Source organism: Passer montanus, unplaced genomic scaffold, assembly GCF_014805655.1.
Source record: "Passer montanus isolate IOZ18808 unplaced genomic scaffold, ASM1480565v1 scaffold41, whole genome shotgun sequence".
In the NCBI taxonomy this organism is placed as follows: domain Eukaryota; kingdom Metazoa; phylum Chordata; class Aves; order Passeriformes; family Passeridae; genus Passer; species Passer montanus.
In genome coordinates this window covers 3,431,038-3,445,737 of record NW_024368930.1, presented here as the reverse complement: position 1 = coordinate 3,445,737, position 14,700 = coordinate 3,431,038, and the positions used below count along the sequence as shown (strand labels likewise).

General features: G+C 42.0%; 1 protein-coding gene across 3 annotated transcripts; it reads right to left on the bottom strand.

Moving 5' to 3' along the window:
* Positions 1–383: 383 nt before the first annotated feature.
* Positions 384–9,214, bottom strand: NELFCD (negative elongation factor complex member C/D). Of its 3 annotated transcripts, none has more exons than XM_039719358.1 (15): positions 8,831–9,214; positions 8,283–8,398; positions 8,015–8,124; positions 7,084–7,193; positions 6,666–6,773; positions 5,959–6,111; positions 5,049–5,179; positions 4,482–4,647; positions 3,703–3,837; positions 3,172–3,311; positions 2,871–2,985; positions 2,480–2,575; positions 2,145–2,285; positions 1,682–1,811; positions 384–1,284 (listed from the first exon to the last, which is right to left on the bottom strand). In XM_039719358.1, exons 1-15 carry the CDS (start codon positions 9,197–9,199, stop codon positions 1,250–1,252), a joined length of 2,055 nt encoding a protein of 684 aa, XP_039575292.1. In that variant the 5' UTR covers positions 9,200–9,214; the 3' UTR covers positions 384–1,249. The 3 variants fall into 3 exon arrangements, with proteins under 3 accessions (XP_039575292.1, XP_039575293.1, XP_039575291.1); XM_039719359.1 differs by lacking the exon at positions 8,831–9,214 and adding an exon at positions 8,491–8,814; XM_039719357.1 differs by lacking the exon at positions 384–1,284 and having other exon boundaries at positions 1,327–1,811.
* Between the last annotated feature and the right edge of the window lie 5,486 nt (positions 9,215–14,700).

Below are 14,700 nucleotides of genomic sequence, written 5' to 3'. Positions count from 1 at the left end.
TTCAAAGATAAGAAAGGAAGTTCAGAACATCCTCTACAGAAGCAACTTTTGCCTTTTTCAGGTGATTTGTTTTTTAAATTTACATGCAGCTGGCCTTAAGAGTTTCAGTGTCTTTTAGAAAGGAGGTTCTTCAGAAAACAGATGTGCTTGGAGAAGCAAAATGACATCCTCTACAGAAGCAACTTTTGCCTTTTTCAGGTGATTTGCTTTTTAAATTTACATCCACCTGGACTTAAGGGTTTCAGTGTCTTTTAGAAAGGAAAACAGATGTGCTTAGTGAAGCGAAATATGCTTGTTCAAGAAAATGACTGTTTGTTTAAAAAGTGAGGGGTGTAAAGAGGAATCCAGACCAATGAACAGAGAGAATGAGTCAACGAAACTGAAAGACTTCTCTGGAAAAGAACAAACACCTTTATTTAAAGGTAAGTTACATTGTTGGGTGTTCTCCCACAGTTTGGCATCAGCCAGGACAAAGTAGAGATCAGTATAAAAACAAAGCCACAGCAAGCAGTAATGACATTCCGGCACACATTTCATATTTTGGGACAGTAATGACACGGTAATGAAACTTACCAGTAACATCTGATGCATCTATTTAGCAAAAAATAGATCCTGAAAGGTAACACGCTCACAGAGAATTCCTCTCTCAATATAAAACTAACCTTGGCTATTGCAGCTCCTCTTGTGTTACACAAAACACATTTTTTGTTTTCATGTAGAATATTTAGCATTCTAATATAATGCAAAGGGGAGGACAGACATTAGGGCTTCTGTGCTGCAGGCACAGAGCAAGTCCCACAAATTCCTATTTTTTACAACTTGCAACATCAAAGCCTAGAGCATTCAAGACCTATTCAGACAATTATCTGCAAAGTGGTTTTAGTAGGAATTACCTTACCTGTTCTTCATATTGTGTTTATTGCAAAGAAATAATGTTCTTTCTTTCTTGCTATCCATCTTCAGAACATAGATTTATACTGATTTGTGTAAGAACAGAAAGACCTTTGGCATCATTCCATTTTCCCAATGCCATTAACAGTTCTCTGATATGACACACAAACACTCCTCTGGTTAAGAATTTCAAGGTCACCATGCAAGTCACTCAGATACCCTTCAGCCTTCTCCTCCTTCTTTTAGGTTTGTTGGTTTTTCTGGGGGTTTTTTTGCCCATTTGTAGAACCTCACTGGTGGAGAGCATGGCAAAGCAGTGACCATGAGCTCTGGCTGTATTCTTGATGTTTTCCACTGCTTAGTTCATCATAATAAAGTTAGATTTGCAATGAGCTTAAAAGGAGAGAAAAAAAAAGACATTGTTCAGTACATTACAATGATTCTGATTTATATATTTGCATATGGATTTCTGCAATATGTAAATAATTAGGCTTTTAGGGTCTGGCAGATGTTTTGGTTTAGGATGGAGTATAATATTCTGACAAACTTCCTTCCTTTCCTTGCTGCAGTGCTAGTTCCCAAAAAGCAGTATTTATCTTCACTTTCCCCACTACTACCCACAGATTCTTGATCACAGGAAAATTGCTAAACACAGGCCCCTAAAAGGGAAGTTGTCTGTGAAAATAGCTGGCAGGCATTCCTACATTTAGCAATCTTCCTCCTAAACATTATTTGCAAGTAGTAACAGCCACAAATAGAAGCAGGTATGCAAGGAATAAACATGACTTACCTATGAACTCTGTGACAGGATCATGTTCACCTTCTGTTTTTATAGTGCCTGCAATACTTTCATTCTCCAAGATTGGAAGAAAAAGCTGTACAAAGTCTGAGGTATATGGGGGAGCAATCACATCAAGCACCTGAAACAGCAGACAAAACCTGATGATTCTTGCACTTAGAGGGGGAGGAGGGACAACATTTAATTCATACACCAGTCCTGGAAGCATACAGGTAGTTGGATGGAGAGCAAGAGGTCTCAAGTGCAAGTAATTAGTAATGTACTCCCAGGGTGCTCTATGAGTACTTTGTTACTCCCAGGAGTCAGGAGCAGCAGGACCAAATCACATCCTGGTGAACACAGAGACATTGCTCAGACTCTGACCTGAACCTGAAGTATTTCTGAATATCCAAAACACATGGAGCTGATTTGAAACTTGATCTCTAGACTTCAGTAAAGAGCTTTTGCTGCTGACCTCTGTCACAAAGTATCTGATGAGCGAGATGTCGGTGTCCAGCTTCTCCAGGCACTTGCGGATGTAGCTGACCACGGGCAGGACGTAGCCTCGGCTCAGGGAGTGAACCATCCTGTCCAGGAGAGTCTTCTTCAGCTCCAGCTGATGGGGAAGGGAGGGAAGAGCCAACACTTCAGAACCTGCCCTCAGAGTGTGCAATTTTTATACATTCAATATCTGCTGTGCTACATTTTAACTACTCCTACATTAACCCTGCTGTGAGAGGAAAAGCTGATGAATTGGGTAAGAGTGACTGACGTGAAGTAACCAAAAAAAATGAATCCTCGGAGTATCACCTGCTCCATCACATCCAGCTGAGAATGTTCTGTTTCGAAGAGCTTCACAAGAAGTTGCAGAACTTGGGGATGAAGCAGCTGATGGCATGTACTGATCTGCAAAAAACACAGCAGAGTGAGATCCTCAGAACTGCAATTTAAAACACAATGCACCTGACAAGTCTGCATTGATGTTCAGTGCCAGACAGAAATTCATTTAGAAAACATTCCATCATTTCCATGATGCCCAAGTTTTCCTGGCATAAATAATGCTGAGCTGACAAAACCAAACAATTTACTCTGAATAGATTAACCTCTGCATATTTACTGCCTTACTGCAAATGACAGGCACTCAGTGTTACACAAGAGCCAGAAGTGTTCTTGCTCTCCAGCAATTTCCAGACACTCTTACCTCATCCAGCAGTGCCAGGTGAACTGGGGTGTGATCAGTCTGCAGCTGGAAGTACCGTGGCTCTGACACTGTCCAATCCACCCACTTCAACACACCCATGGCCACCACTGGGAACCTGCAGGGAAACACCACTTCAGCCCAGCAGCATGGAAAAGAAATGGAAGTTTGATTAGGAACCCGAAGTAATCTGCTATCATTTTCCAATGGTACAGAAAAGAATGTTCTGCCACCCAAGGAGGACAAGTTGTGTGTGAAAGACAGGATTTATGAGTCATGAGAGACTGCCAGCCTCTCTGCTCACCTGATGCACTGATAGAGAGTGCTCAGTTCTGCAACCAGCTCTGATGCCCCTTTGTTCTCATTGCAACACAGATTGTGAACAGTCTCAATGGCTTTTGAGGTCGACTTGAGTTCATCCTTGTTGATGCTGACTCTCTTGTTCTGCAAAATTATTGCGAAGTTGGAATGCAAAAGCTGCAGATGTCTTTGGTTATTTAAGGAAAGGAGCTTGACCTGCAATAAGCCTAGGATTGCAACCTGTGTCTCAAAATTCAGACTCACATGCAAGTTTCAGAAGAATTAATTATGAGTGAGCTGAAGTACAAGGATGTTTGCTTCATTTAATTCTCAGTGCACTCAGACTTTTGTTTGATCATCAGGATCTACACTTTTTAATCACCTCAGTTGAAGGCAGAAGCATTTCATATTAAAATAAGTAAGGTAAGCTGAATGTATTATTTTAAACTGAGTGACTTCACAACCATACATTTTCTTCAACACAGGCAGGCTGCTGCAGGTAAAAAAGAATATTATTCACAGAAGCAAACATTACCTTTTTCCACATCTCTACAACACTAGCTGCATATGCCAGTATGTGGATATATTTATGTTTGTGATCCTGGTTGATCTTAGCACCTGGTTTAAACAAGGACTGCATGAAGAGGTCCAGAAATGCAGGCACTCGAATCTGTGAAGAGAAAAAACACTTTATCAGACCCTGAGAATCATGAGAGGTGACTAAGAATGGAGTTTTTGCATTTGGTATACCTTGCATAGAACAAGATAAACACATTTTCCTTTAAGAGTACATTAAACAGTCTTCTGAAGAGACATAGACTTTTGAAAGAAAAAAAAGGAAAAAAAAAAGGAATCAGTTACAGACCATATTTCTAAAGTATCAAAATCTTGCTTTTTCTTACCAAAATCCATGTTAGAACAATGCAGTGAGAAATGTGAAATGTATAATTTAGGCCTGCTTATAACAAACTGATAAAGAGGGCAGGGGTTTTTTTTCCTGATTTTTTTTGTTTGTTTAAAAACATTAATTCCTTGCATCTTCATTTCCTATGGAAACATTCTTTAATTTAGTTATATGTAAAAACTTGGAATTATTAAAAAAGCGCAACAGAAGTACCATGAGTTAATAAAAACCAGAATGCAAGTAGCAACTTCACTTTTAGTCATTATTTAAAATTATAGAGGGACAAGTGAGTGCTAATTTAATTTTTGTGTCCATACAATACTTAGCACAAGCCACCCCATTTCTGAGTGCTTCTCAGTTTCAGAGGTTTCAGAGTAAGTTTCAGAGGTTACAAACAGGTGAATACTGACCAGTTCTACTGGAGGTGGGTCCATGCTTGTAAACATTTTGAAGAGGACAGTGATATCTGCTGGGTTCAGAGCTCCTTTGGACAGCATTGCCCCCAGAGCCTGGCAAGCTCGGGGGTAGGAGGCTGCAGTGCCCAGTGCCAAGGTGATCTGACTGGCATCGTGGCCTCTGCAGGAGGAGCAAACACACACAGTGACTTATTTCCTTAATTCAGACATTTCAGATGAAGTCTCACTGAGTCAACAGGGCATATCCTATGGGATGCAATGCCTTAGGGTAATTACAGAAATAGGCCTGTGTTTGCCTTGTTTATTTCCAAAATGTTAACAGAAAAATAAAAATGTATTTCTTAATAGACAGAAACACCAGGTCTTTGCTTTTCCAGTTTCAGCTCTCTCCGGTACAGGACACTGAACTTTTCTGCTGTCCCACAGCTTCAAGCCCCGCCACAAGAACTGCTCTGTAGCAGCTAAAGGTTTTTTGCTGGTGAGAGGTGATGAAGGACGAGCAGAAGGCAGCAGAGTTCCCAGGCTGTGCTGAACCTCCCTGGTGCCACAGCTGGCACTCACTTCTCGTGGGCGTAGCGCTGAACCTCCTGAGCGATGCGGCGCACGGCCGAGCCGCCCTGCTCCTCCTGGGCCAGGATGGACATCATGGACTGAGCAAAGAGGTACGTGTGTTCTCCATGGCACACCATCTTCTGTGGAAGCACAGCACAAACCTCAGCAGACAGCAAGGAAACATCCCAGTGTCCTTCTGTGATTACATGGGCGTGAGAGCAAAAGGGGGGAAAACAAACAAACAGCAAGACTGCAAAGGAAAAAAAAAACAACAAAGCACAAAGAACTAAACAACAAAGCCCAAACCCCAAAAGCCAAGAGGAAAATACAGAAAAGCACTGACACCACACAAGGAGAAATTTCTGAATTGAGAACTTGATTTCTCAAATTCCAAAACTGAGAGGAAAATCTACTCTACTTATTCTCAGTACTTTCTCTGCAGTATTTAAATACTAAGAGAAGTTCAAAGCCAGCTGAAAATCATTGTGCTGTTTTGTGACACTGAAATGCTGGGTTGATTCAGATGGCAACTTTCACACTGATGTGGATGATAAGAGAATTATCTTATCTGATAAGATAATTACACTGATAGAGGTTTACAGATCAGGGGACTGACAATAGTGATCTTTAGATCTTGCAGTACGTGTGAAAGACAACAGTTCTACCACCACCTTTTTACAATCCATTTAATAAATATAAGAAATGTCACATAGGCAACCCAAAGAATTCTTGGTCACAGAATGACCAAAAAGCATGAATTTCTGTTTTAACTCAGATATACCTTCTCTTCATAAGCTTTTGTAGGACATCAAGATTGGCTACAATCCCACAGTGATCTCTGTACCTCCTAACTGGAAAGCAGAACACTTATTTTTCCACATAAAAAGGAGAGAAAAAAGCCCCAGAAAACCAAACTTACAGCAAACTCAGGGAGATTTTTCTCAAGGTTTTCTTCTCCTCCATCTAAAATTGTTGCCAGAGATGTACGCAGGACTCTGGAAAACACTTCTAATTGTTGACATGCTGTTGAAACACTGGTTATTTCCCCTTGATACCCAGCATCAGATATAAGCTGTAAAAATAAAAACATCACAGAAATCTTGTGTTATTTACATTTCTATTTCTGATATCCTACCAAATCTAGAAGAACACAGAGAATCTAAGTTCTACCTCTGCATACACTGACTGGAATTCACATTTATATTGTGTTTACAGAAGAGGAAATTATTAAAGATGTAGCAAAAATAAAGCACAATAATAAAAAATGTAGCAAAGCACACCAAAAGATAACATTCTTTTCTTGTCACAGAAACATACGAAACTGACTGAGATGTTCCACTGCACCAGAAATCCAGAATTTTCAAACAGAGATCTCAGGAAAACAAACAAACAAGGTAAAAAGAGAAAAATCCCACACCTCAACAAAAATTGAAAAAACAGTACTTCAAACTGGGAAATTACACTTACTGCAACGTGTAGCACAAGTCCTCCCACCAAGGTGTACTTTTATTAATTAGTATTAGCAGGGATACATAAAAAGATAAAAGCAAGACCAGAACTAATATTTGATGCCAGAACAATTAGCCCTCTATGGATATTCTTATTAATTAGATTTATGCATAGTACCTTCACAGTAAAATTAAGCATTAAACAATCAGGATGGGCTTCTGCCAATTTGTAAAAAAGGTCTCTCCATGTGGTATGTGCTATCATTTGCTCAAGCCAGGCTGGAGTCTGAAAAGAAGAGAGCAAGAGAGAAGTTTAAGAACGTTTTGTTGTTGGGATCATAAAAAGCAAGGCTTTTACCTCTCAGCAGTCCTGTCAGTTGTTCTACAGAGCCTTATTACAAAGGAGGATGCATTCCAAATTTCCAAGCTCACTAAACCTCTGAGGACTCCAGTGAGACAGAGCTGGTTATCTGAAACCAGCTGTTCCTCAGCCAAAGAGCTTTGAAGATTCAATTTCCCTTCCCTTCACCCCTCCATCAGATGAAGGATGTAGGAAGGATCCTCTGCAGGGACAGCAACAGGGACTGCATGCACACCTCTCCTTCCTCTGTAAAGATGGAATCTGCTTTCCGAGGGTCAAAGTGCTTGATCAGTAAGCTCTTCAGGTGGTTCTCCACAGTCTCCTGAACTTGCATTGGCTCAACACCTGCACAGAAGGAACAAAGCACTTGGCAGATGCAGTGCAGTCCAGTGGAACACAGCAGCAGCATCCCACATTTTCCAGTGAGAACAGACACTACTCCACAATTTATCAGCACAGAGTAGATGAGAGGAGAGCCATCAGTTCTGCTACTGAGCCACACTGATACAGATTTACAGATTTTCCACTTCTTTTTCCTAAATATTGAACTGTTTAGGATCTCAGGTCACAACCTTCCTCTTTCTCTCCTCATCAGACACAGAAAAAGCAATGCCCAGGACTGTTATTGGTGTAACAGCAAAATGCAGGGGTGCCCAAAAAAGGGATCCCCAGGGCTGGGGCACAAACCCACATTGCTACACAACAAAGTTCATCCTTTTAAATACTGGTTATCAGCAGCTTTGATAGTATTCGACAAAATAACACACAAATATCAATGAGTAGTTCTACATTTCTGAAATCAGAGTACAATAATTTGGTAATGTAATAATGATTACATAATTAATTCCATTACAGGATAAAAACACTGCTTATACTGTCTATATAACAGCACCTTTGCCCTTTCAATGAAATTAAAAAGAAGCTACAATTTATGCAGCTGTTTCAACTATAAAACCTTTTATAACTATAACCAGTTTGTTGGCCTTTCATCAACATATTGCTTCATTATTCTCCAAGTGGAACAAACCTATTATTATAAAGGATTTAGCCACATACAGGATGACAACTTTATAACAATCCACTTCCTGTGTATGATCAAATTTGCCACAAATTCAGACATCTCTGACAGAATATAGACCCAAAGTACTCTGTATCATGTACCATACCTGTCTGAATGAGCCACTCTGCCAGCAAATTGACAGTCTGTGCCACTGCAGTGTAGTTTTCAGAGAGGAGCTGAATAACGTTCTCTGGAGATCCTCCTGCTTGGAAATATCTGATGAAAGGATTACAAAAGAACTATTTGAGTCATATTAAAACCAAAAATAAGTAGAAGTCTAAATTTAAAAGGAAAACAACAGCACCGTTAATAGATTTGCATACATTTCCATACGAAGTGACACCTCACCATAACACACATCAGGTCACACTCACCTCTTTAACGTGTTAAATATAGACGGTTCCATTATATAATCAGGCGTTGAAAATTTCTTCAGGCACTCCTGCTGGACTTCGGCATCATCTTCTCCCTCGCCATCCTCATCATCTTGCTGTTCACAAGCACAGTCAGGTCAGCCTCCCTGTCCCGTCTCCCCCCACACTCCCACACCCAGGCTCTTTTTGCCCACAGCGGCACACACACCTCGGCTCAGCACCGCAAGCGACCTGCACCCGACAAACAGCGATTATTAACGGAGAAGGCACAAAAAGCAGCGCCGCTTTCCCTGTTTAGCCCCGGGGCCCCGGGCCCGGCCCCTGCCCTCACAGCCGGCGCCATCGCCTCAGCCCGGAGCGCCCGCGGCTGGGGGACCCGGGGGACGCTCCGGGACCCACCGGGGTCTGGGTTCCTGCCGGGGAATACTCCAGGACTGTCCCGGAGGATGCTCCGGACCCAGGGGAACGCTCGGAATCTGTGCCCGGGGTTGCTCCGGGAGCCGCCCGGGGCTGCGGTCACCCCTCGCCCCGCTCCCCCCGGCGCTCACCGCGCCCCCGTCCGCCTCGCTGCCCCACTCGGCCGCGCTGCCCTCGAAGTAATCGGCGTCCTCCATGGCTCCGGCCCGGCCTCCCCGCCCGGCGGCCGGAACGGGCGGAGCGCCGCGGAATGGCGGCGGGGGCGGGCCGGGCGCCCGGGATGGCGGCGGCTGAGGGGCCCGCAGGGCGGGCGGGCTGTGAGGGCAGGCGGGCAGCGGGCACACACCCCTCAGCGGGGAAAGAACCAGTGGAAATGTAAAACCAAACTGCCCTGCAAAGCCTCCCAGCGCAGCAGCAATCGGACAGGAATTGCAAGGGAAGAGGAAAGAAAGGGACGCCTTGCTCCAAGGGGTGTGTTCTCCAAGGGATGTGTTCTCCATGGGATGTGTTGCCCCGAAGGAAATGTTCTCCAAAGGATGTGTTCCTTTTGTGGCTGCAGCTGGACAGCAGCAGTTCTCTCCCTCCCTCCCTCCCATGGAAGCATGAGGGGGATGTTGAACAACAGCAAGTTGATAGGAATGGTGTTAGAGTAGAATAAAAAAAAAGAAAAAAAAAGGGAGGGTAACTTTGGAGAATGAAAGTGGGCATCTCTGGGCAGAGGAGAGGTGCTGTGAAAGCCACGTCCCCTGTCTTGGGTGGTTCTGTGACACAGGATTTGTTCCCTCACACAAAACTGCATCCCCAGAGCGCTGGTTGTGCTCATCCTGGGACCTTCTGGGGATGCTGAGCAAAGATAATGGGTCAAGAGTGTCCCCAAGAAAGGAGGGACAGGGAATTAGATGAACAGGGGACAAGTCTACAATGAAAACTGATCACATAATCAGGCCTCGGGCAAGGAGAGAGGCATTAGTGAGACCATGTGAGGAAATAGTCCCTTTGTGTCTCTCCAGATCCACTCCGGTTCTCCAGTTGTACAAGAGTTTCACTGTGAGAAAGAGGAGGGTGAGGGTGTGTTCTGGGATTTGGAGGCCAGTCAGGAGTTTTGCAGATTAATTATTTAAAAGGTCCTTTATTCTCATTCATTTTCTAACTGAAAAATAGTAAAAAGAAATTACATTGTCTTCCATGCATTGCTAGGTGCCAGGAGTTTTGCAGATTAATTATTTAAAAGGTCCTTTATTCTCATTCAGTTTCTAACTGAAAAATAGTAAAAAGAAAGGCCCAAAAGAACCCTGTTCAGAAATAAGGTATAGGATCTCCAGCAGATGAAATCCTTGTTCAAATGTGGTTGCTGTGCTAATCAAGGGATTTGCTGCACTTCAAGGCTCAGTAGAGAGGAGCCACCTGAGCTGCAGCAGAGCAGAGTTGTGCTGTCCTGTGCTGCCCTACAGTGGTGAAGCAGCTTTTCCTGGAACACTGCTCCCACAGCCGGGAGAGCCGGGATAATGTGCTTTTTGCTCTGCCAGCAGAAAGGAAAAAAAGACTTTTTCAGGATAAACGACACGGATTGAAGCAGAGCCACAAAGGACAGGTTTTGCACATTTTCCACTGCAGGAAGGGGGCCAGTGAGGGCATCCCTGTGCCTGTGGTCGTTTTTTATGAGGGACAAACTGGGAGTGAAGTGACAAGCTGAGGCTGGGAGCCAATGGAAATATCCTTGAGAAAAAGGTTTTGGCTCATGTCCATTTGGTTAGCAGGCAATTTCCATCCTGTAGATGTGAGAAATAATAGTGAACTTGGAACAGACAGAGTGATTAACCAGTCAGAGCTTCCTAAGAAAGTACCAGACCTGAATTTAATCCATCCCAAACCAAGAAAGAAAAAGTACTGAGTCTCATAAGAAACATCTCTGCACCTCCTGTATCAGCTGTTAGGTGTAAGACAAGTTCTCTGGAGGTGATTTCAGAGTAACCATTATAATACCTTAACAGAAGTTCAGAAAAGTTCAAATTGGAGAAAAAGTGAGCCCAGAATTTAACATTCCAATGAAACTGAATGGGAAAACCACAAGTCTGAGACTTGTGGAGGAGGCTTAGGAAGAGATCTGGCTCTTTACAGAAAGTTCAACTAAATACACTTTGCCTGACTATTTTTATATAGGTAGGAGAATCTTCCTTCCCACAACCAAAATTTGCTGTGCATCTCCTGGGCAGGACATTGGGATCTGCAGCCCACAGAATTTCACTGTGCCTGAGCTTATGGCCTGAAGCACTCTTAGCCTCAGTAAAGTGTTTTCAGAGCAGGTAACAGTTTTTTTCTGGTGACAACAGCTGGACTTGTGGGACTTCAGTGGTAATTATGCTACAAAACTTTCTGCTTAATTGAGTAGAAATTGGGAACAGCCCCCAGCACCAACTGCCATTAAGAGACATGGTGGTATTAGACATTTATGATACAATTTCAGTGCCTGAATCTTAAAACTAGAACTTTTCCATCTTTATATATTTATATGTTTATTTTGATTGCAGTAACAGAATTTTTTTTTAATATATAAAGAATTAACAATACTCAAAGCATTTACTTTCAGCTTCCCTTGAGAAGGAAAGTAGAGATCTGTAACAGCCAGACACGTGCTGAATAGCCCTTTGCAGATTGCAATATCCAAGCTTGCCTCACTTCAGGTCAATAAACAAGAGGTAAAATCAGATTAAACCGAACAAGTTCAAGATATCACTTAAAATGTGATGAAATATTAAATGTACTAGAAGTTGATTTTGCTGACTAAACCTTTGCAATTTTGCATGGAAACAATGTTGGTTGTCTCTTGGGTTTAACTGCATTCCCCCATATGGATTTGTGTTTTACAAAGTATCAGTGAAATGTTCATGACTAAAAGCACTTAGATTTACCTGAATGTCCCTGAAAGGTTTTATTATGCAGCAAATTGATGCAACAAATTTTCCCTAAATGCATATTTGACTACATTTTATGTGTAAAATATTCTTGAGTGATAATTTCTATCTAATGAGATTTTGATGAGGCAGAGAGCAAATTTTGAGATAAATTTTGAGACAGAGAGAGAATTTGGAGCCCAATAAATATCGAGTGGAGGTCAGCCTTGGTGTCTCTGCTGCATGGTTTGAGGAAGCAGTAAAGGCATTCTGGAAAATGAAAGTGTGTGAAGAAGAGCCAGATGTACAGGAACATGGAAAATGACATTATTTTTTCTTTTTGTACCTTTTTTTGGGTTGTTATTTAACACAAAAAAAATAAACAATGTATCAAATGCTCAAGTTTCAGTTCCAACAGCAAAATTTGCTCGATTTTTTACCAAATTATTTAACAACTGTATTTCAGGATTTGCTGCCTAAAGGGCTGAATGTAATACAGCTGATGAAGTAATCCAACTTCATTTGGTTCCTTCCTAAAATACAGAAGAAAAATCCCAAACAGAAGAGCCAACTTCCAACAAAACTGTTTGCCTTTTATTCATACGTTTTTTAAAAATATCCACCCTGGCATTCTCTGTCATTCCCTCTGCTTCTTGCCCTCTACAAATTCTTTTAGCATAAATTTGTATTTTTGTAATCGTTAGCCCTTTACAAAGCAGCCAATACATTCAACTAGAGTTAAGGTAATAACTTTCCAATGGAGTAGGAAATTACAGCAGCATCATTAGGCTAATGAGTTTTGGCTAAAGAGTTCTTCCTTCTCAAGCAGAGCCTCAAGACGAAGCATTTCTGTTTGTACCTCAAGTACTGGTAACAGTTATTCCAGACATTGAACACACAACACTTCACCAGGTAACCAAGAATATTCTGAGACAAAACAAGGTGCTTTGGAGGTTGCTGATGTGATCTCATTCTAGTGTCCCTCGAATGTCAACCTAAAATATATGTATTTTATATATTGAGGATTGCTTTAAACACTGAGCCTCCCAACGCCCCAAATGCTTCTCAAGATGAGCCTGTGGTGGAAACATTTTCTTGCTTTAAAGCAAGTTCTAGTTGATTTTCACGCTGATCATTAAACTCACCTTCACTTAACTATCTCCCAGCTCTGATAGTTCCATAAAGTGCCTTTTTTTTTTTTTCTCCCAGCTCCTTAATTTGATAAATCTGGTCTTTTGGGATAGATCATTCTCTGACCTTGAAAATTTGTATGAGGATCCCAGACTGGGTCACTCACCTGGGGAATCAAGTATTTCCCCCCTATATCTCTTTTCCAGTGTCCAAGGTGATGGATTTTGAACTCTGAAGTTATCTCATGCCTTTCTTTCTGCTCTATTCTCTTATCAACCACACCATTACAAGAGTGAGGGGGGTGAGGACAGGAGAAAGCAGCTGAGCCCAGAGGCAGCAGGGTTTGGGTGATGCTGCAGGACAGAGCAGCTGGCTGTTGAGTTTCCCAGTTTTAAATCACAAACAGGTTCCCCAAAGCTGCTGCTCGTGGCTGCTCTGGGCTTCCAGGCTGCCTCACACAGACAAACCCCTGCAGCCCAGCAGAGCTTTGCCCTGTGAGAAACAGAACTCAGGGTTAGCACCAAAACCGTCACAATTTGTAACTTCTTTTTGGATGTTGTGCCTTCAAACAGTAAGAGAACAGAGATTAAAACTACTGAGGTGTTCACCAGCCCTCACACCCCCCTCAGGACACATCGCCATGGCTCCACCTCAGACCAGTCTGAAACACTTCCCATTAATACTCTGAGTTCTTCCACAGCATTTACTTCTATCACCCAACCCCTAATTTGTCTTTTTGTGGGAGCCCTTCTCATCCTGCCAACAGCAAACTGAAAATGTGGCAAAAAAAGAACTGGAATGTGCCCCTCTGATGTGGCCATTCCCAACCCTGACACAGCTGCTCCTCCCTCTGCCAGCACTGGCATTGCAGCTGCAAGAATGACACAGTTCCAAAGTCACATCAAATACCAGAACACTACAGATAGAAACATTGTACTTCACTATTAATAATCCACATAAAATTCACAGCCTAAAACAATGGTTTGTATGACAGAACAACAGAACGGAGAGAATTCCCAACATTACTGCCTCTGTCCTAGGCTTATCGTTCTCCAAACTTGTGTAGTAGTAAATTAAAATAATTAATTAGCCAACTCATTCAATGAAATGACTGGGTAAATGAAAGTGAACAGATAAATTCACATTTTAATTTTGAATTAGCTCACATTTGTCTGCTGGTACCCCAACATTAGAAAGCATGTTACACAAAAATTCCTAGTGTCACCATTTTCTCCCTCAAAAATTTGTCCTTCTCCCTATCTGGGACAATGTTCAAAAGTTTTATTTTGTTCTGTCATTCAATAATTTTGAGTCAGACTTCCTAAGTGAAAAAAAAAAAATTAGGAAAATCTGTAAGTTTGTTTTTTGGTGGATTTTTAATTATCTATTACATATTTGGTCAGTTATCCATGTTACAGAGGTATCAATGGTGTTGTTACCCTGGGGAATTCCCTGTTTTCCACGGGACCAGGCTAAATTTATAGGACACAGATGTCAGACAAAAACCTCCACCTTATTATTTTTACATTTAATGCAGTGAGAGATCTTATTTGCCTTCCCACCTCCTCCCATGTTGCTTTTCCAGGTCAGATTTGTGCTTTATACTGCACCCATTTTGCTCAGCTCAGTACACTGAAAGTAACCAGGATAAAAAGAAGTTTGAGCTTTTAATGGGAATCAGGGATCAAAACAATTAATTCCAAAGCCATACTTATGGCTCAAGTTTTAGCAGCCTGTGCACGACAGTAAAATTCTGAAGCAGTTTTCCCTACCCTGACACACATCCACTCACAGGACTGAAGCCAGCTGAGTATGATCAGGATTAAAATAGGCTCACTCTTGGAATTTGTCTTGTCAGTCAGCAGAGGGATTTTTTAGTGTCAGGCTTTCATCAGCAGAGCTTCAGAAATCCCCTTTGTAGCTTATTTTATTTACAAAGACGCTTCAAAGGTTGTCATAGAACAGGAAGATTTTTTTCC

Excerpts from the sequence above, each read along its gene's own strand:
- NELFCD (XM_039719357.1), bottom strand. The coding sequence starts at position 9,199 with ATGGAGAACACATCCCTTGGAGAACACACCCCTTGGAGCAAGGCGTCC. Across the intron at positions 8,125-8,282 it reads ATATTTAACACGTTAAAGAG|ATATTTCCAAGCAGGAGGAT; the intron begins GTGAGTGTGACC and ends TCCTTTCATCAG. Across the intron at positions 2,576-2,870 it reads ACCTGGCACTGCTGGATGAG|ATCAGTACATGCCATCAGCT; the intron begins GTAAGAGTGTCT and ends TGTTTTTTGCAG.